At 38.5% G+C, this 20994-nt stretch overlaps 1 protein-coding gene across 3 annotated transcripts in view; it reads left to right on the top strand.

The window, feature by feature from the left end:
- Positions 1-20514, top strand: part of MIA2 (MIA SH3 domain ER export factor 2) — a 39775-nt gene extending 19261 nt beyond the window's left edge. For all 3 annotated transcript variants that reach the window (XM_086463450.1, XM_086463448.1, XM_086463447.1), the window contains 16 exons: positions 2057-2179; positions 2769-2892; positions 3692-3738; positions 3934-4024; positions 5316-5454; positions 7353-7454; positions 8791-8851; positions 9201-9236; positions 10189-10256; positions 10977-11059; positions 11421-11552; positions 13444-13596; positions 14949-15080; positions 18589-18665; positions 18982-19207; positions 19960-20514. In XM_086463450.1, coding sequence (XP_086319576.1) covers positions 2057-2179; positions 2769-2892; positions 3692-3738; positions 3934-4024; positions 5316-5454; positions 7353-7454; positions 8791-8851; positions 9201-9236; positions 10189-10256; positions 10977-11059; positions 11421-11552; positions 13444-13596; positions 14949-15080; positions 18589-18665; positions 18982-19207; positions 19960-20111 — 1746 coding nt within the window. In that variant the 3' untranslated portion in view covers positions 20112-20514. The remainder of the gene's footprint in view (positions 1-2056; positions 2180-2768; positions 2893-3691; positions 3739-3933; positions 4025-5315; positions 5455-7352; positions 7455-8790; positions 8852-9200; positions 9237-10188; positions 10257-10976; positions 11060-11420; positions 11553-13443; positions 13597-14948; positions 15081-18588; positions 18666-18981; positions 19208-19959) is intronic.
- Positions 20515-20994: the final 480 nt, after the last annotated feature.

Raw genomic sequence — 20994 nt, 5'->3', positions numbered from 1 at the left:
GGTTTTTTGCATTCCTTTGAGATAAAATAACCTAGGTATAGTATTTCCTTAACCACGTTATTTAGGGTGAATTACTACATTTTGTTGTTAACTGAGCTTTGTTGCAGCTTTTAGAAATTTGAGGACATTTTTGTATATTGTATTTTGCTGTGCTTTTTAGTAGATAAATAACCTGATCAACCTGATCAGAGTTGATGGAACTTATAAGGAAAGAAGATAAAGTATCTGATTTACTTATTTGTCTTCTCTTTTATGAGGTTGTCGTAAGCCTGTGAGTTTGCTGTTATTAGAATATCCGTACCCCGTTTTTATTTTTCTTTCTTATTTTTTTTTTAAGATGGAATTTCACTTATGCTCAAAAGGTAACAAAGGTGTTACTTGTTCACAGAAACTAGAGTACTTTCTTCCTCTGTCCATTTGCACTAATGGGTCGTAATCTTCTGGCACATCATAGCTTAAACGTTATAACGGATGTGCTGTCTCAGATTTATGATGTGTCAGAGAGAGGATTGGGCCTTTTAGTTTGAACAAGGGAACTGTTACTGAACTCCAAACTTTCTGTGGTTTGTTTTTTTGCAGGAACATTAGAAGTATCTATTACTTTAGCTTATTGCAAATCCTTGCTATTTGTCTTTATTTTAATTCTTACAGGTATATAAAGTCATGTCAATTTATTTTCTCTTTGGCTTCATGAAGAAGGAATCTCTTAAACTTTAGCTTGCCTTTGAGGATGACAATTAATGATGAAAGTACTTACCTGTGTATGGCTTCTGAGCAGTATTAGCATAAAGAGTATTTTTGTTTTATCTGTAATACTTAGTTTGCATGATGCTGCAAATTCATACCTGGCTTTTACTGCTTGAAAGGTGCAGTCGTGTGCCAAGTGGGGTTCATCCAATTCTAGTCACATACCTTTTTGTTTTATGCCTTCTAGTTTATCTTTCATAAATAGTGTTCAGTCTTGCTTGTCTATTTGCATGGCAGTTCCCCTGTTTAACTACCATTTTCTGGTTTTATTTTTAGTATAACTGGCTGTTATGTTCTTGTTGCTCAACCTAGTTATTCCTTTCTGTACATTCACTGCTTTTAAATTGGTTGCCTGTTACGCAACTTTAAGTGATGTTCCTTTGTCAGACATTTAAGATAATAATCTTTTTTGTACTGTACCCCATGTTTTTGTACTGCGTGTTCTGTCTTAACGGAAATTTGCATCAGTTCCATTTTGTTCTCACAATACGAAGGCATGGTTTAATTAGTTAATATGTTGCAGTGGTTATTTTAATGAACTGTGCTTAAGTGTACTGGTCCCTTTACTGCTGTAGAGTATTTTTGTGAAATGGGATTTTACTAGGGGATGTCCGTAAGATGTAACCTTGGAATCTCGCCTGTCTCTTTAGTTAAGCACAGTTAACTTACAAAGATACATACTAGTGGGTCTTGTTTACGTATTGTTGGTGTGACTTTCATTAACAGGGAAGCTTTTTAAAAACAAAATTAAAAAATTACTTTAAGTGGTATGGAGGAGAGGAGGAGAAAGAATATAGTTTTGCAAGTCACATGAATTGAAATAGCTGTCTAAAAAGCTTCCTGGTTTCCCTTACCTCGCCAGCCTCTTCTAGGTTAAACAGACACAGGTACAATTTCAGAAGCATGTGTGTATGTTGGGGAATGGACGTTCTCCTCTCCATCCTCCCCAGTGTTTGTAGCTGTTACTCAAATTCTCACTATTTTGTATCTATTGCTATTGTCACATCAGGGTTTTTAAACCAAGTGAAATATTAACTGAACCGTTCTTACAGATGTTTAAAAATATCCTGATACCTATTTACAATAGAGAGCTGTTGCAACTAAAGCAACTGGACAATAACATAAAGTCTTATTTTTCAACTCTTGACGTTTAACTGTCTTGTATCTATCTCTGTTAATTCTTACTGATGGGCGAGAGGTTAAAATTCTGCTTATGTATAGATAGTATACGTAACAGGCTCAGATACTATTCATCCTTGATTCTTGGTTGTAGCAAACAATCACACTGATCTGGTTTTTCCTTTTTTAGCTTTTACAAGAAGCTGAAGGATGGGGTGAACGATTTAGTGAACTAAATGAACAAACTAAGATGTTTGAATCGTCTAAAGCAGATATAGAAGAAGTATTGAAAAATAAAGAGAGTCAAGTCAAGGTAAAGTATGACTGACAGCTAGCATTGAATCAAATTACTCAGACTGATGCTAATCCCCGAGTTCCAAGAAAGTCTAACAACCTCTCCTTGTCTTAATATGCCTTGAGCTGGTTTGGGTTTTTAGTTTGTCTCCATCCTCTAATGACTTGTTTCCTGCTAAGCAAAACAGGCTGCTTAGCAGCACAACGGAGCAGTGCGATAGCCTTGGAAGCCAGCACTTAAATAAGGAAAAACTTTAAAACTTTTTCAGTTCTGACAGAGTATTTGCTTTTTTTTTTTTGATTTGGAGTGTGGGAGTTGGGAGTGTGTCCTTACGTGTCTGCACCGTATATACACAAGCCCTGCTAAAAGCATGCTTGCTTGGCTGTCTGAAAAGCCTTCACAAAGGCACACCTGTTGACCTGCAGGTATATGTTTTAATAGTAAAAGTAATATCAAGAGATCTAGAATCCTGTATATGGGGCTTCCTTAATCTACTAAGGGAACTAAATAAAGGACAGAAATCCTCAAAAAGTAATTGTAATAGTAACTACATTTTCATTGCTTGTATTTATTTTACTGTTGGTGTTTTGTGGCGGCTTTTTCTTAGTCACTGACACAATACTTGCTGAAGATGAAAGACTGGAGTTCAGCAATAAGAGAAGATGATAATGCTGAAGATGATCACTGGGACAGAGATATAAAGGGTGAAACAGAGAATGGAGAGCACTTAGGTATGGTTTGTATGTCTTCCCATCTTAAATACTAATTTAATAGATGTTTTAGAAATACAGAACCGACAAACTTCCAGGAAAGTTGAAAGATGAGCTTTGTACAAGCTGGGTTTTCAAGACTCCCCAAATGTTACTCATGTCAGACAGTTAACTGATGCTTGGACACTGCTGGAATAACAACCTATGCTACTGTTTAGCGGTGTGTGGATATAGCTGAAGCATACATTTTATCATAGATGTAAAGACTCAGTGCTCAGTCCCTTCCAGAAAGACTTCAGCCTATGTTAGGATTCAGCAGTGATTCTCAAACATTTTTAGGTGGAAGCCTTGCTTTCTTGAAGCTCCTCCCATCAGTAGCTCTGTGGGTCCTTAGAGCCTAATTTCTGCTTCCTTGTCCTTGCGCAGGTGTTACTTGTTGCAGGCAGTATGGTAGCACTGGAATCAGATGGGTCTAGATGTGAGTCCCCTCAAAACAACAGCACAGAAGAGCATTTCTTCCTCTTTTTTCTTGCTGCAGCTTCTTTTTGTGCTGGTGCCGATTATACCATAGGGCACACCCCAGTAAATCTTACAGGGTGTATTCAGCATCTCACTTTTAACATGAGCATTCTGAGTCTGACTGACAAACAAAGCACTAGAATACAGCACGCCCCACCCACTTTTTTTCTTTTTCCTCAAACTATGCCAATCATGGAATGTTGGGGATTGCTTTTTTATAAAACCAAAATAATAGTAGTAAGCTCTGTCACAACCCTTTTTGTGCATTTTATGTGATTTATTATTCTATTCTGTCAATCAGATGATCAGCAAAAACGAACTGTAAAGAAATTGATCTATGCTGCAAAGGTATGTGTTTTTAAGAAACTTGTGGATGGAAGGGGGGAACTAGAGGGAATATATGCAATTTTTATGGTAAGTTTAATTGCATATATATATCCGAATCACAGAGTTCAGCATCTTTTAATGTTTCGTTAGATGTTTTTGAATGCAAACAGTTTCTGGTAATCTTAAAATGCTAATTTTTAAAAATTTTGTTTGTAGTTAAATGCTTGTTTAAAGACTCTGGAAACAGAAAGAGATCAAATGTATTCAAAACTGTCTGATGAAAATAAAGCTAAAGGAGAACTTACAGGTAATTAAATGTTGTTTTACCTTCAAGATTGATAAGATGCTGCTTTTGTAAGATAGTGTTACAGGCTGTAAGTATTACTTCCACTAAAAACTGAATTAAGTTTACATTAATATGTCTACTTGATTTTTAAAATGCCTGTTTAAGTTGCTTAGCTATTTTAAATGGAGGTAAAGCAGTCGAAGTTGCTAAAGCACCATTTGCAAATTTTGTTGTACTCTGTTGGAGTATAGTATTCTATAACTGTTAAGTTACAGAATCTTAAAATACATGGGCAATGTGATGTTAATAAATATGTAATACCTTCTTTATGTAATTTCTGGGCATGAAGCAATGGAGTTTTAATCTAAATTTTAAAACCATCTATTAAAAATGGTAGCTTAATTGTAATTAGTTTGTAATGCGTGCAAGCTAAACACTTCTTAAAATCGAAAATGCTTTCAGGTTTAATTCTCTAAATGCAGTATCTTGCTGTGGTTTTTTCCTTCGTTTTATAGGACATGTTGAAATTAACCTTATGACATGAAAACACTGCCACTTGAATTCAAATTAAAGCCTGTAATTAGCTATTGCTTTCGTAGATAACAGCCGGTAGAGTAGCCATCTCATTTGAATGTACCGTGCTTTGTCATTTGGCTGATGAAATGCTCTGTAAAACTGTATTTTTCGGTTTTCGATAGTCTTTTAAAACGATTCTTTGTGCTAGTGTGTGTTCCAAATTGGTTTTAACAGTGTCCCCTAAAGAGATTCAAACTTACTTGAGGCTTTCTATGTTTCTTGAAGAGAGGCAAAGGGTAGTAAATAGGAAACGAAGCATGACTGATTTCGATTTGGAAAGGTAAGGTAGTTTGACAAATCTGAGTTATCCCTTCAGGCTGCTCAGCCAGACCTCGTCTGGGTGAATCTGCAAGAGTGTATGATGGTACTGATTTTACTCCTTCAGTAGAAAAATTGCAGTAATAAGAGCCCTAAATGAAAATTTACATTGTGAATTACAAAACTGTTGTTTTCAAAGAAGCTATACAATTTGGAGCAAAGGCTAGATGCAAGCTGAGAGCTGCACATTGTGGGAGGTGGAGAATGTAGTTACTGGTTTCCCATCAAAAGAAGCAATATTGCTTCTCGATTTGGATAATTAGTTGAAATATATTAACATATTATTGTTTATGATTAAATGAACTAGGATCAAAGAGGTCTTTTTATACTAACAGACATTTTTATACTAAAATATTGCAAATATTTTAATTTTGTAAATTGTGCGTTGTCTCAATATAGTTATCTCTAAATTTGACAGAGCGTATAGAAAACCTTCACAGTCAACAAGCTGCCTTGCAGTCTGAAAATGAACGTTTTGAAAGTGAAGTTCAAAAGCTTCAGCAGAAACTTAAAGTAATGACTGAGCTTTATCAAGAAAATGAAATGAAACTACACAGGTGCTGGTTCCTCTTTTTATATTCAATGCTTACTATTTGATTTGAATGTACCTTTTTGATTTGGAGGGCTGAAAATTATTGAAAATTTGAATACTGCTTTCCAGAGTTTTCTGAGTTGTGAAGACCCTGTTACATTACACCTTCTTGTATCTTTGTGATCACAGTAATTTTATAGAAATTGTTTCCATGAAAGTAGTGGTGTATTATTTTAGGACTTTTCCACAAGCATGTACAGAAACAAAGATAAAGTGAGAAGTACCAAATTTGTAACCTATGAAATAAGGTGGGGACAGTTGGAAAGCTTGGGTTTTTTCTTTCTTTTTTTTTTTTAGTGATTTCAGATATGATGTAATACAGCTATCAAAGTTGCTGAAAGAAAGATAATCAGCTGCTTTAACTATGAGGTATACTTTTATATGGTAAAGAGAGCTAGTAATGTCAGCAGAGGAGCGATGCTATATATAAAACTAAGCTTAGAGTTGAAATGTAGGCAAGTTAACTATTACCAGTAAGCAACACCGAACACCTGTGAATCGGGCTTTCTTCACCAAGACAGAGACAATATGAGGGCTGTACTGTCTGCCTCGCAGTCAGGATGACAGTAAGGATTATGACTTACTGATGGAAATCAGGAATGTGTTGAGGACTAGAAATAAAGTTAGTAGGGATGGGATGGGGTGTGTAGTAACCATCAGAAGTGTGCGTGGATGGAGCAGGGAGGCATTGTTTTAGGACATGAAGGTAAAATTATGGTTTTACTAGCCAGAAATTATTCAAGGAGCAGGCATAATCTTGAAGGCAGCAAGAGAAGTGCAGGTCTTGATCCTGTACTGAGCAGTATGCAGGACCTTTTTAAAGTATTACTTTTAATAATTTGCTCTGTAGTGTATGTATTTTATAGATATTTGGTGTCTTTGTAGATGCAACAAAACCTAGAAATCCACTATACTAACGTTTTACTTTTAAAAAGGGTGGGTATGAGCATATTAAAAAGAAGCTATGATGGGTATAGCAGAAAGGAAAAATGTTTGCAGACTGTGTGGATGATATTTAAAAATAGCACACTGAAGTTCAGCAAATGTATGCTGCTTATCAAAGATTTTAAAGAAGCCAAAAAGCAGTGGGGAGAAGCTGGTGTGATGAGATAGCAGAATGAAAGAGGCTATTAGTAACAAGGCATCTTTTAAAAAGATGGGTGTGTTCAAACAAGGGAAATAGAAAAGTGGGAAATAAAGATTGAGTAGAAAAGAAGTTTAAATCGTGTTCAAAAGATCTGTGATTAGGTAGTTTGATTGCTAAGAACTGCTGTTTACAGGAAAATTTACCAGTTTATCCATTCAGGGCTGTATGCAGTAGTAGTATCTCTGTTCTGCAGAATTACCTTGTGCATAATCTGTGGACTGGAATACAGGATTTCTCTTCTGTAGTGCCAAAAAAGGTGTAAAAAAAGAGGGACCTAGGAAACTTTTTTTTATTAACTGTTTTTTAAATAGCTAGTAACAGCCTTTTTCTTCTCCAGAAAATTATTTTAAGATTTAAAAAGTACCAGAACAAATCACCGAAAGTTAGTGTAGTTTGTTTTTTAGTTTGTTTGATTGATTTGTGGCTGCTTCCCTCCCTTGGTAGAAATATTCTTTGGCAATATGGATTGTCTTCCAGATTCCTTTTAAGAATAGTGCTAACCTAATTGTTTTGTATCAACAGTTAATGAACTGAATAAACTAATATGGATACAAATTGGTGCTATTTATGCCGCTTCATATGTTTCCTATAAAACTCTATCTGGAAAAATATGTATTCATCACGCCTAAATAATTGGAGAAGTTTTTCTTGGCAGACCAGCTACAAAATTGTTGACTTGAAACAGAATTAACCATAGTCTTTGAATTTACTTAAAGGAAGCTGACAGTAGAAGAGAGAGAACGCCTACAGAAGGAAGAAAAGCTTTCTAAAGTAGATGAAAAAATTAATCATGCTGCTGAAGAACTAAATAGCTACAGGTAATTACAGATTTTAGTTGCTGTAATCACTTGTTCCAGAGTGAACAAAGGGCAACAGAGAATTAACAAAAACACCAGCATAAGTTAATGTATTTTCTTCCAGTTTCTTTGGTGTGGGTGTGTGTTACATGCTAGTTTGCGTATAATAATACATTCTAAGAGAGTTTTGTGCTTTGTTAAAAAATTTGGGTATGGAAGATCACTAGCAACTTTTCTTCCGTGAGAATGCTAGTTATATTGACGTGTTAGCTTTAATGGAATGGTGGAAGTGGGGCTCTAATCTAGTTGCCTTTACTGAACAGAGATAAAAATACAAAGTTAAGAGAATGCTGTGAAATAAATGCGACATTGAAATAAATGCGATGTTCAGTTTTCCTATAGATCCTGACATATTTATGTGGTATAGTTACAGTATTCTATTTCTGTATCTCTAAGCTGGTCAAATAGTACTATTGTTTAGAAATCCTTTACTAAAATACTGTGATATGGGGATATTTTCTGCAGTTGTTTTTGAACTGCTTTGCTCTGTTTTGTGTTACACCACCTGTGTACCTCTAGTTTGTTTCTGTGGTTTCTCAAACTATGGCACGGTGCTTCAGTCTGTAATGTATATTCCCCATCTTCCTTCAGTGTTTATGGGAGTATTGACTCTAACTGAACTATGCTGGTCAACAGTGCTTCCTGAAGAGTTAAGTAGATCAATGCTTTCTCCAGAGTGTAAAGTTCCTGTAGACTTTCTTCAGTATTCATACAGGAAGACAAAGTTCACCCTTCTTGATTTACTTGGAACGTGAACTTTGTAGACACCTTAATTTTAAAGAGAATTTTAATATTGCAAATGGAGTATAACTAAACCTGCTGAGAGAGTGTAGAACCTAGAGAGGCTGTGCACAGGGCAGCTGGAAGCAAAGGTGACATTATACTTTCTGTGGTCTTGAAATCACTTTACTGCGAGTGACTGTCCCTCAGGACTGACTGTGGTAGCCTGCGACAGCAGGATGCTCCAGCCGCATCGGTACGTTTGCTGAGCTGGGGGAGGCTGGCTGTTAGGCTGTATGTGGAGGGATATCCTTTCTGTTGGAAACGTGTCACAGATCACTGAAACTGGGGAGATGTTGGGGTTTTTGGTTCTGTTCTTTTCTTTACATTCCTGTTTGCACTAATCTGGTGCCTAGAATTTCCACTGCTACTATAATTTTTGTGTTCCGTGGGCCTAAGTGACAAATACTGTCTTTTGGATAAAAAAAAAATTGTAATTATACCTTGTGTTTACTGTATTAAAAGTTACTTTCCTTCCCATTTTATTATGATGTCATAAATGCTAATTTTGTTACAGACAGCGAGCAAAAGATCTTGAAGAAGAGCTAGAAAGAACCATTCGTTCTTACCAGAATCAGGTATGTGCTTTGTGTTACTTACCTCCTGTGCCAAGTAGGAGAGACGTTACTGCAACCAAAATACCACTTTCAGCTAGGTTGTGGTATTGTATTTGGCTTGGTTTCATTGGGTGGTTTTTTGCCCTTTTTTTTTTTTTTTTTTAAATCCCAATCTTAATGCCATCTGGTTTTGACTGACACAATTTCATAGCAGAGGTCACCAGATTACTTTAATAAAAAGTTAAATTTTGAATTTACATGTCTCATTATAAATTATCCACACACGTTAAATTTAAGAATAAGAGCATATACTCAATCTTAAATTTTCTTCTTCAGATTAATAATGATCTAATGAATCTCTCTTTCACAGATTACTTCACATGAGAAAAAAGCTCATGATAATTGGGTAAGTTCCAAATACTGAATTTTCTGAACTTTGTGCGTATCCTTTCTCTGTGGTTTGAATAGCTTTCTTTATCACTTTTTTGTTTCCTATTAAAAACAGATGATCAAAATTAACCTGTCACCTTTAAACATACAGATTTCTTGCAGAAATACATAAAAGCATGTTAAAAATACTTCTATCATAGTTGGAATAATTAAGCTGGATCCCTATGAGCACAGTAGAATGATATTACGGTATTATTTGCTATAGCAATTAATCTGCTGAAATAACATGTTACCATTTAACAAGCGTGTGACATTTTGCTAATAATAAAACCTTTTGGCCTTGTTTCAATGCCATTTTTATATTTTCCCTGGATGTGCTTCACTCCTTTTTATCTACTGATAGAAGACATTATGTCCTGTGAGAACAGTATGTTCCATTGACAGCTTCCAAACAATGTTGCTACAAAATCCATTTTAACCTTTTTTTCCAAACAGGAAACTTTAAAATATCTCCTGACTAGTACATTCTTCAGTTTCACAGAATGGTGGATATAAGACAGAATCCTGTTAAAAGCTGTGGTGCTTCATGGTCATAATTTTACAGTTTTTAACTATATGGTTTTAAGATAAAACTTTCTTACCTAAAATTTGAGACTTTAAGTCTTGTGAATATTCTGCAGATGCTTCAAAGCAGCTATAGCCCAAGAATTTAATTTCTGAAGTTTCAGCAACCTGCAGGAAAGCCATATCATTCCTGAAAAATTTGGTTAGTAGAGCTGCTAATGTCATTTGGTGAGGCTCTGTTTTATATGCTTTATACACAAGTGAATATATTTTGTGAAAATACAGTCTGCGCATTTCAGATAGGAAAAAAAAAAAAGTCTTGGATTTAGGACCTGTCACATTTAAGAAGTATTTAATTAATAAGTAGCAGTATCTAAGCATCTGATTTTTGTCCCTCCCCAAAGCTGACAGCCCGAGCAGCTGAAAGACACCTCAATGATATAAAAAAAGAAAATGCACATAACAGACAAAAGTAAGTGCAGTCCTGATCTAATTCTAAGCAAATGCAATTTGGCATGCGGGTATGTTTTGCATTTATGCAGTTTGGTGTTCTCTAGACCTATGTTAATCCGTTGTGGCCCAAACAGGGCAGAGAGAGCACAGTGTTCCATTGGAGTTCTAAAAGAAAAGGAATCATTTGAGTGTTCCTGTAATGATAACATGCAAGAAAGTAAGAACTTAAGAACTTCGTAAAGTATTGAAATATTCCAGGAAAGAAGCAGAATGTAATACTAGAACTCAGAGGTTTTGGGGGTTTGGTTTTCGTTTGTTTTAAATAAGTATGTATCAGACAGATGTCATGGTTACCTAATGATTTTTATATTGTTTCGGAAGTTAATACTGAGCTGACAGCTCAGGTGGTGGTGGTTGAATGGAACTTTTAGGTGTGAAGTTAACTAATGCTTGGAATGTAATTTAGAGTACTCAGGAGAGTTAACTCCATGGTAGGAGTTGTGAAACCTAACCTGCCACTTCAACTGCTGAATTACGGTTTAAATACAGCAGCATAGAGAAATACTTTCAGGAATTCTAATCCTCAGAGTTCTGTGACATCTTTTGTCTCCTTCTGTTCAGGGAATAAATAGCTTGCTTTATTAACCCTTTAATTAGAAAGCCTGGCAGTAAACAGTGCAGTCCAGCAAAACTTTGGCACTTCTTGGTTATTTACTACTTTTTTGTTGTTTATTTGCAGATTAACTGAAACAGAATTTAAACTTGACCTTTTAGAAAAAGATCCTTATGCTCTTGATGTTCCAGTTAGACCATTTGGCAGAGGTACAGTATTGAATTGTAAAATAGAGCCTAATTCTTTTGGTTTATGGGTTTGTTTCCCAAGACCACACATATGTAATTGTTCGAAAACTGTCTTGGCCATGTGTATGTACAAGTAACAGTCATTTTAAAAAGTAATTGGGTCATAAGTGACTCTAGGTCATGTTGAGTATTTTGCTGAAACTAAGAGCATTTGTAGTGTCGATAAGAGTAGACTGGGAGTATGATACACATGGTGATTACAGCACCATTTTCATTTCACTTATACAATTTAGTTTCAAACTTCACCTGAGAAGTTAATTACTTTATACAGTTTGCTAAGCTCAATATTGTGAACTTGAGTATTTTGTTTTAACTGTTCCAGAGCATTCCCCATATGGACCCTCACCAATGGGCCGGCCTTCATCTGAAACAAGAGCTTTTCTTTCCCCTCCAACTTTATTGGAGGGTCCTTTAAGGCTTTCACCTATGCTTCCAGGTGGAGGAGGAGGAAGAGGTACAATTCTTAAACTTGAAAATGTATCTATTCTGGATTTCTCTCTCCTCTACTATAAACCTGTCACACCTTTTCCTCTTGCTGGTGACAAAAAGTATTCAACCAACCAATTCAATATAAATGGTTAACTGGACAAACTCTTCCTGTTTTTCAACTTGCTTCTAAAGCCATCTAATGTGTAACAGTACAATGGAAAATTACGTTGTTACTAGTAGGTTGGTCAGTGGATTCACTTTAGAAGCATGGATTGAGAAAAGTGAAAAGCCGAACTTAATCAGTCTTGGCTTATATCTTGGACAAATGGGGTTCTGCTGAAGTAAAACTATGATTTTAAAGTAAAGAAGAGTCAATTAATTTTCTGAAGAAAGAATACTGCGACTTCCATCTCATTGGTCTACAGCCAGTGAGAGGAGGAGAGGGTACCTGCATTGTCAAAAACATGAGACAGTTCTGTTGGGGGTCATGAAACTAGAAAGTTACTGATTCAGTAAAGTGTTTTTCTCCCTTTATTCTAAATTTGAGGCAGTCATTATGAGTGGAGATAGTTTCTTCCCTAGTGATAAACAGGACCAGGAAGTTTGCATGCAGGGAGTAAAATTCAGAGATTGAGGAGTAGGGGAAGGCAAGCCGTGGCGTCATGGGTTGTACAGGAAGAAAAACTATTCCTTCGTATTTTGTTGGTGTTGATGGAAGTAGTGTAGATAAATGCTAGAGTGGAGTTCAGCATCTTACAGGTCATAAAGAAGCTACTGTTTAATTTACTACTACTGTTACACCTGTTGAATCCGGTACTTATTTCATGGGAAATATGTCTAAATGTCTCTTCTGTAAGAATTTCACTAATGAACATCAATTTCTAAAAGACCAGCATGGACTATTTATTTCCTTTAATTCTTTGTAAAAAGCATATCCAGGTGCATATGCAAGTTGATTCATTTTCTAAGTCAGAGAAGCTTGAGATTGAGCATTCAACTGTAGCTACACCAAACACAAGCAAAATCATACTTGACAATTTATTTGTGTACAGTCAGTAAGTAATGAAACTGTGTATAATTAAACTATAGCTGGGCTGTTGCTGGTGAGGAAAAGTAAAAACTGGATTTCGTGATGAAGCGTTACCAAGGAAGGAGACTATGCAAACGCGTAACTACTGCCCATTTCACAATGGAGCTCTAATGTAACTTGAGTAGTTTAAACGAATGATGTGTTTAAGTAATGCCAGCTACAGAGCCGTTACAGTGCTCACCTCACTTTGCCCAAGACACAAAATGGATTCAGATTTTAGGTTTAATTTTAGGAAAGAGAGAATGACACCAGAATTCAGTATTTCTGTCACTTTTCAGACCAAAGCTATTTTAAAGGAAGCTTGCAACCTTAAAATCAATCATTGTTACAGTTTCTCTTGCACTTGGTTGTGTGTTGACCCAGTCTTTTCAAGTTTTTTGCTTGAATAAAGAACTGGAAAGCAGCAGAAGAGAGGTGAATGCAACGTGGATATTCTATTACAATGAGGGTATTAACTTTCAGTGTGCTACTTTTTAGTTTGGTTAGCAGTAGGTTTTTTGCACTGAGAAGATTTATTGTGAGGGCACTAATTTCTCTGATTTGAATAACCAAAAGTTAAAATTATTATTTAAAAAAATTGCAGGTCTCTAGATTGAACTTTCTTGAATTGAGACTCTTTCATTCCAAACAAACCTTTTAAACACTTCTAGTAAACATAGCTGGTCATCAGCGAACAGCTGGAGAGTCCTGTGGAGCCATGCGCCTCTCGTATCTTGACAGTGTTGGCATTCCGTGGTTTATTTTACTATTTTCAGGCTTAATGAAGAAAGCCGTAATAGAGGATTTAAAATACCTGGGTAAATAGCTATCTGATCTCTTTGATTAGGATCAAGAGGACCAACTGCCATGTATGAAGCTAGTAATGAGAGAGGAGAGCTGAGTTCTGATAGATTAACTGATCCCCACAGGCCACCGTCGGATACTGGATCCCTGTCTCCTCCTTGGGACAGAGAACGCAGGATAATTCTGCCTCCACCAGGTATAAAAATCTTCTTAGCTACTGCATCTATGGAAAATGAAGTTACTGACTTGCAGTGTAGATATTTAAGTATTTTTTGCTTAAAAATGTGAAATGTTTTCTTGGAACTGCATGTGCAACTGCACTGGAAAGATTTTTTTTAATAGTAGTTTTTTCCCCTTCTTGAATAATGCGGTCCACTTGTGCTTGTTCTGCGCTGTCTTTTAAACTATAAACTGGTACTAGCTGTGTACAATCCACTGCTCGGTTTCATCGTTTCACTGGGGGTTTGTTTAGTGCATCAAAAGACCTGTCTGGGCTGGATAAGTAGTAAGAGATCTGAGAAAGTAAAAAACTTTAATGATACATTGGCCTCAAATAAAAAAATAAAAGCTAGCTAATGTTGAAAAATACTGTGTTTTTCAAAAAAACATTTATATTGATAGTACAGGAGTACCATGGTACAGTCATTCTGTTCAGTACCTATTTTCATGTTGATGCTGCCTCTTTGATAATAACAACAAAATCGGTCTTCACTGTCACTACTTCAGCTAAACATCTGTGTTACACATTACTACTCCAGGAAGACAGAGATTAGTCAAAGAGGATAGTATTGATATTTCTTAGGTAAACAATGCAGGGAGAAGGATGACCTTCCAGTATACCTGTGATAAATAAAGTTAAAAGTTAAAAAAAAAAAAAAAAAATTAGGTGAAGTACACAGATCAAAGTACCTCAGTTAGATGCAGCAAGTGGTATCATAGTTGCTGCACATCTGTCTGAAAGCCTGATGATAAAACTCAAAGTCTTCTCAGGATGCAGTTTCTCATTTGCCAGGTCCATGTATTGGCAGAATACTGCAGAAGTGGTCTTGTTTCCTTGAGCTCAGCTGTGTTCTTACCCCGTCTTTGCACTTGGATCTCACTGATACAGTTGGTCTTGTAGCTGCTTGTTGGTTGCTAGGGCTGATGCAAGGAAGTTGGTGGAAACACATTACAGCTCTATGAAACATAACAGAAAACACGCTCTTATCTAGGAATAGTCTTTGACCTTCATTGTTATGCTGAACCTTTGTTTCAAGGCCCCACTGTTTAAAACTTAGGCAATCATAACTTTCAAAATTCTACTGTATGTTAAACCAAAAATCAGTCAACTTTTCTCTTTTGCAGCTCCTTAGAAACATAAACTGTAGTACATACCTGGTGGAGTTCCTGTGTTTGGGTTTTTTTAAGATTTGTTTTCTCACCCTGACTAATAGTCACTTTGGATATGTACACGAGCGTAAGATATCCAGAGAATTTGCTGGTCTAAAATTGGATGGAATGGGTGGAATAAATCTTCACTGACCTGCTTTGTGATTTCTTCAATGTTAGGTGAGCCTTACACTGATCCAGTTCTTCCTCCTCGAAGACAAGAAAGATTTTTTCCTAATCCTCCAAATACTGGAAGACTTTCTGGACCAGCAGAACTACGAATTTACAACATGCAATCTTTCGATAAAACAGGTGAGAATTGCTTGCATGATACTATCAAATGGAGAATCTCAGTACAGGTTGGCTATGTGTAGTAAGCCATGGGAAGAGGACAACTTTACAGCTACCACAGATCTGATGTTTTGTTGTGTGAAAACAATTTAACACCAGCTAGCCTTGATGCAGTCTTTCCCTGTGATCAACAATAGCAGTCTCCTCTGTCAGGTGGGTGGGATTCAGTGAATCACAGAACGTTAGGGATTGGAAGGGACCTCTGGGGAGATCTAGTCCAACCCCCCTGCCAGAGCAGGTTAGCCTAGAGCAGGAGGCACAGGATGGTGTCCAGGCGGGTTTTGAGTATCTCCGGGGAAGGAGACTCCACAACCCCCCTGGGCAGCCTGTTCCAGGGCTCTGCCACCCTCAATGTAAAGAAGTTTTTCCTCATGTCGAGGCGGAACTTCCCGCGCTACAGTTTGTGCCCGTTGCCCCTTGTCCGGTCACTGGCCACCACTGAGAAGAACCTGGCCCCATCCTCTTGACGCCTGCTCCTTAGATATTTGTAAGCGCTGATAAGGTCCCCTCTCAGTCTTTTCTTCCTCAGGCTAAAGAGCCCCAGGTCTCTCAGCCTCTCCTCGTAGGAGAGATGCTCCAGCCCCCTCATCAGCTTTGTAGCCCTCTGCTGGACTCTCTCCTGTAGTTCCCTGTCCTTCTTGAACCGGGGGTCCCAGAACTGGACACAACACTCTGGATGTGGCCTCACCAGGGCAGAGTAGAGGGGGAGAATAACCTCCCTCGATCTGCTGGCCACACTCTTCTTAGTGCATCCCAGGATACCATTGGCCTTCTTGGCCACAAGGGCACGTTGCTGGCTCACAGCCGACTTGTCTGCCAGGACTCCCAGGTCCTTCTCCGCAGAGCTGCTCTCAGCAGGTCGACCTGCAGCCTGTACTGGTGCGTGGGGTTATTCCTCCCCAGGTGCAGGACCCTACACCTGCCCTTGTTGAACCTCAGGGTAGTCATGAGTTTTTTGGGGGTTTTTTTGTCCACCTTCACTGTTCTGTATGTTAACCATTCAGGATTGGCCTTGAGTCTGTTTTGGTCCTTCCCATGGGGCTCACCACAAACCCTTACGTGCATTTCCATGCCACATTTGGTAAAGTTAGAGTCAGTAAGACTGAAAGAATAACAGCAAAATTTTTAAATATCCACTGGCTTTGCGTACTGAAGGAGCAGGTCCTGTGGTCTCCTCCTTCAAACTGTTTACCGTACTTGCAGCTTTTTGTAGTTCACAGTGCAGTTGCCCCCAGATTCATCACACATTTCACTAACCCAAGTGCCATTTGTTTTAAATTGGCCAATTATGCAAATTCTAGTTTGTGATACTTAGCAACAGCCAGAAGCTCAGAGGCAAAGTTTTGGTGACTTAAACCTTATCACCGAAACAGTTTAAGAGCTTAAAGCCTTAATACTTAATAAGCAGTTTTCATCCTTATTTAATGCCTAGTGGATCACTAGGCTGAAGCCATTAAACTCAGAACAGAAACTTTGCCACCCAGTATGCAGGTGCTCATATGGTTAGTGGTAAGTTACCATCTTTGTTGCCTGGTTTCTGGCAACAGGAGAGAGAACCTTTGTTATTTGGTGTCAAAATGTGAGAACCGTGAACGCTGAATCCTGTTTCCGGTTGAAAGTTCAGGTTTTACAGGGACTTGTTCTCTACTGGAAGACAATTCTGTTCCTGCACAGCCACTCACCTTCCTACCCCTGCTCCCAAGCCTCTCTCTGTTTCACTTTTGCTTTCTAATACTTTGTGTTCCACTGGGGTCTTTCCTCTAGCACCTGGACACTGACTGAAGGGCAGGAGAGTGCGCTGTCTTTGCATTCACGTATTGCATCCACTTTTACCCTTTTCTTCAGCTGCTGGCAAGCAACAGTTAAAAAACTTTGGCCCAAGACCTGAATACAGCTTTTACATTCAAAACCTGCTTAATGTACACAGGGTTTTGGATGACCTTGCTGCCAGCATTTAGCAGGTCATTAGGCATATGTGTACATTGCTTTTTAGAGGCGTATAGTTTCCCTAGACTTGGGTAAGTATTTGTCAAAATAGCCAAAAACCTCCAACAAATTAAAGAAAACCCACCCCATCCAGCACTTACCATCTGACCTCAGAACAGCAATGTGTTTCACAGGACTGAAATCCAGGCTCCAACTCTAAAGAGTGAGTGTGCTATGCTTCCTCAGCAACGTGATTGGAATGTTATTTAAAAGTGAACAAAATAACGTGCATTTTCCTAAGCTGGGGTGGCTGACTCTGCAGAGACTTTCAACCTGAGGCAGGTACCTGGAACAGGAAACTTTATGTCAGAAAGAAGGGCTAGAGCTAGGCAGAGTTTGGGAGTGACTTCACAAAGATTTAAGATGGAAAATGTAAGCAGCCTAAGTATCAAGGCGTGAATACTCTCTGTGTGACACAAGCGGTTGAAATGCTTCAGATTGTGAAGTAACAGTATCTTCAATAAAGACAGGGCCTCCTTGAAATGGCAAATGAGTTGGGTGTTTGGAAAAGACCTGTTCATTGAGAAAAGAGTTTGTTTGTTTCAAAAGAGAAGAAATACAGGGTGTAGATGAAAAATCTGTCACTTGTTAGAAGTGCTTTAGTATTGTTGTCTTTATTCAGGCAGAAGTGTAAGAACAGTATTTTTCAAATTTCAGGGGCCATTTTTTGCATTTTTTTTTTTTTTAAGAAAGGAGTACGTTCAGTGTATGTATTTAATATATTTATATCCAGTCAGATTCTCCTCTGACAATTCCCTTTAATAGTTTTCTGCAGTTGTTACTGGAAATACTTGTTCTCAGGGAAGTACAAAGGTAAAAATACTGAAGTTCCTATTTATCTCTTAATTCATAATGTGCATACAGCAAAGGCAAGGATGATTACTCTTATTTCTGAATGCTCATCCAGAACTGATGTGATTCTGAAAGTCTCCTTGATGTTTAGCAACTAAGAAAGGAGCTGGGTTTTGTCAGACTTGACTAGGATTGCTGTCGAGCTCTACCAAGAGTGTATCATAGCGCAGTCATTGCCAGAATGGGATTTAGCAAACAAATAAAGTGTTAGCAGGAGGGAGGGGAAAAGGGAACTGATGAAGTAGTGTTAAGATGTATCATTAGGAAAATGCACTTGTCACTTCTAAAAAAACCAAAAAAAACCAACAACAAAAAAAAACAAACAAAAAAACAAACAAAAAAACCCCCCAACAAACTAAAATGGAAGAAAAAGCTTTATTTGGATACAAGAAACTCTGGTAAAAGCTGCAACCTTGTGAGTCACATGCAATGTGTACAGAAAGTGTAGAAAATACTCAGGCATAGCTTTGTGTTGCTCAGTTGTCTTTCAGTTTGCCTGCAGAATAGTTGCTTGGTACAACAATGCTGCTTTTTTTTTTCTTGCCTGTATATCCTGATGTCAGAAAAAATACTGAAACTGGCAGAGAGGAGGAGTTCAGCACTGAATAACTTGTTTAACTTTTGCATACAGATGGACAAATATCTTCAGAAAACAGCCCACGAACAGAACCAAGTGGAAATGGGATGAAAGATCATTCTAACCTTAGTGTAAGTAGCTAAACAGAAACTTGACTTAAAGAAGCTTTAATTTCCTGTGAAATATTTAGGAAAATCTGTCTCTGGTACATTGGTCACGTTACGTTGCCCTGTGCAGTCCAAATTATAAACTTACACGTATATTTTTATCACAGCACTTAGTGTCTTGTGAGTTAGTTTTGATGTATGACTAACGTGATCCTTGCTTGAAAATTAATTACGACCGCAAAGTGCACGCAGCCAGCCTTGCTCAGGATTATGCTGGAGCCCAGGCAGAGTTGGAACTGGCGATATTCCCTCTCCTTAGCCCGATTTCATTGTGTTGCAGAACTCGCTACCTGATCAGCCGCTGGCATCCGAAAGTGAAGCCGTCTGTTCAGGGCTTGCTCCTCCCCCTTTCCCTCCCGTCCGACCTCCGTTGATGCCTGTGGATCCTAGAGCACCTTTCATGAGACGAGGACCTCCTTTTCCTCCCCCTCCTCCTGCTGGCATGTATGGGCCACGTGAATGTTTCCCAGTACGAGACTTCGGGCTTCCGCGCCCTCCACTGCCAAGTACGTAGCTTTTGCCAGCGCTTCCTTTGAGCGGGTGAACACGAGTGCTTTGGGCAGGTAGCGACTCACCACGCTGGGTGAACACTTACATCTTCATCTGTGCCTGCTGCTTCTCAATTCAGCTAGCAGGGAGCACCTTTTCTGGTTAAGGTTCATTGCGTTGTACGCTTCCTTTTCCACTGTTGCTCATGCAGGTAATGTTTTTACAAATACTGGCTTTGGCTGGAAAATACACGCACACACACTGTTCAGCATTTAAAGGTTCTTTTTTGGAGTAGGAAAGCAAGTACATGCTTACCTTAATCCTTTTCCCCCTAGAGGTTGCATCATACAGGAATCTTAAAGTTTTGTCCTTTAGCTTTGAGGTGTGCTAGTGTCCATGCCAAGGCATGCGTTTGGGACATACCTCTTCAGTGGTTTTAGTGGAGCGAGATGTATCAGACTGAAGGGCTTCTTTCTGCCTCCTGCTGTGCTCTGACTAACCTGTGGGGAACAGGGCTGTTTAGCTGTAAGGTACGACAGCCAAGGGCTCTGCAGCAGCAGCCCCTGAACCGCCGGTGACTGGCTGCTGCTGTGATCCTGTTGCAGGTAATGGCTGAGAAAAGGGGTCGCTTTGCAGCATAACACCTAACCTAGGTCTGCTTCTGCTTCAGTAGGCCGTTGCGGAGCACTAAGACACAGGGGGTGGGAGGAGCAGGTAAGTGTTTACTGTTGTGATGGATAGTAACTGGACTGCTCTGCTTCTCTCACAGTAAGAAATCCATTTCCAATGAGATCATATCCTCACTATCCACCTCAACGACCTGGATTTTTGCCTCCACCACCTCCTCCTGAAAACAGAGTTGAGCCCCCTCAGTCAAACCCAGCAGCTGTAGAACAACCAGAACCACAGCAGGAGACTTGACAGAGTCCTTTGAGCAATGTGCTGAACTCCCCTAATGGCATTTTTCCTTCTGTTAAGTAACCATTGTTACTTAGGTATATATAAACTACCTTGCTCAAATTGAAGCTTAATAGGAAATTCTCAGGATAGTATTTTGTAAATAAAGAATGAAGTAACTATGAATATTGTGAATAAGTAATTCTCATTGTACAATAGTCATTTTAAATTAAGTATTTCTAACTTGAGTAATCTCTTCAGAGGTGTATAAAATTAAGTCATGAACAGTATTTTAAAAGTCCAGCTGCTTGGTCCTTGTTTAGCTGTACAGAGGATCTCTCTGCATGCCAAAACTGGTGTTTGCTGCTTTATGAATAGAATGTGAAAACAAACTGAAACAGTTAATAAAAGTCTACTGAAAATGAAAGCAGTGTCACTGTTAATGTGGTACGATGGAAGCAGCTGAAGTGAAGAGGAAGTAGTGTCATTCCCTACCACGTACATACTCTGTTAACAACCTCAGAGGTAAACTGGCAGCTGTCCTGCCACTAGTGGGAGGGAAGGGGAAGTGGAAATGTAGAGCAACTCTCCCATCGCTCTTCAAAACCGATAGCATGGGGCTGTGTTTTATTAAAGAGGTGTATGGGGGGGTTTTGATGACATGGGAGGAAGGAGTCACAGCTCTGTGATGCTTCAGCAGCCCCTGACCCTTCCCTCTGAAGGTGCATGGCTGCAGCAAACACTAAGGCTTTTTTAATTCAAAAAAACAACCACCACTTTCCAATTCCATCATCAACTCTGACGTCAGAAAACACTCTGCATTTATCAACAAAATGGCCACCTAAGCTGGGGCAGGAGATTTCTGTGAGCATGCTTATCCCAACACCACCTAGCACAGATAATTAAA

This window comes from Leptosomus discolor, chromosome 3, assembly GCF_034619465.1.
Source record: "Leptosomus discolor isolate bLepDis1 chromosome 3, bLepDis1.hap2, whole genome shotgun sequence".
In the NCBI taxonomy this organism is placed as follows: domain Eukaryota; kingdom Metazoa; phylum Chordata; class Aves; order Leptosomiformes; family Leptosomidae; genus Leptosomus; species Leptosomus discolor.
Note: the sequence above shows the minus strand (reverse complement) of the source record. Positions and strands in the feature narration are given on the sequence as shown.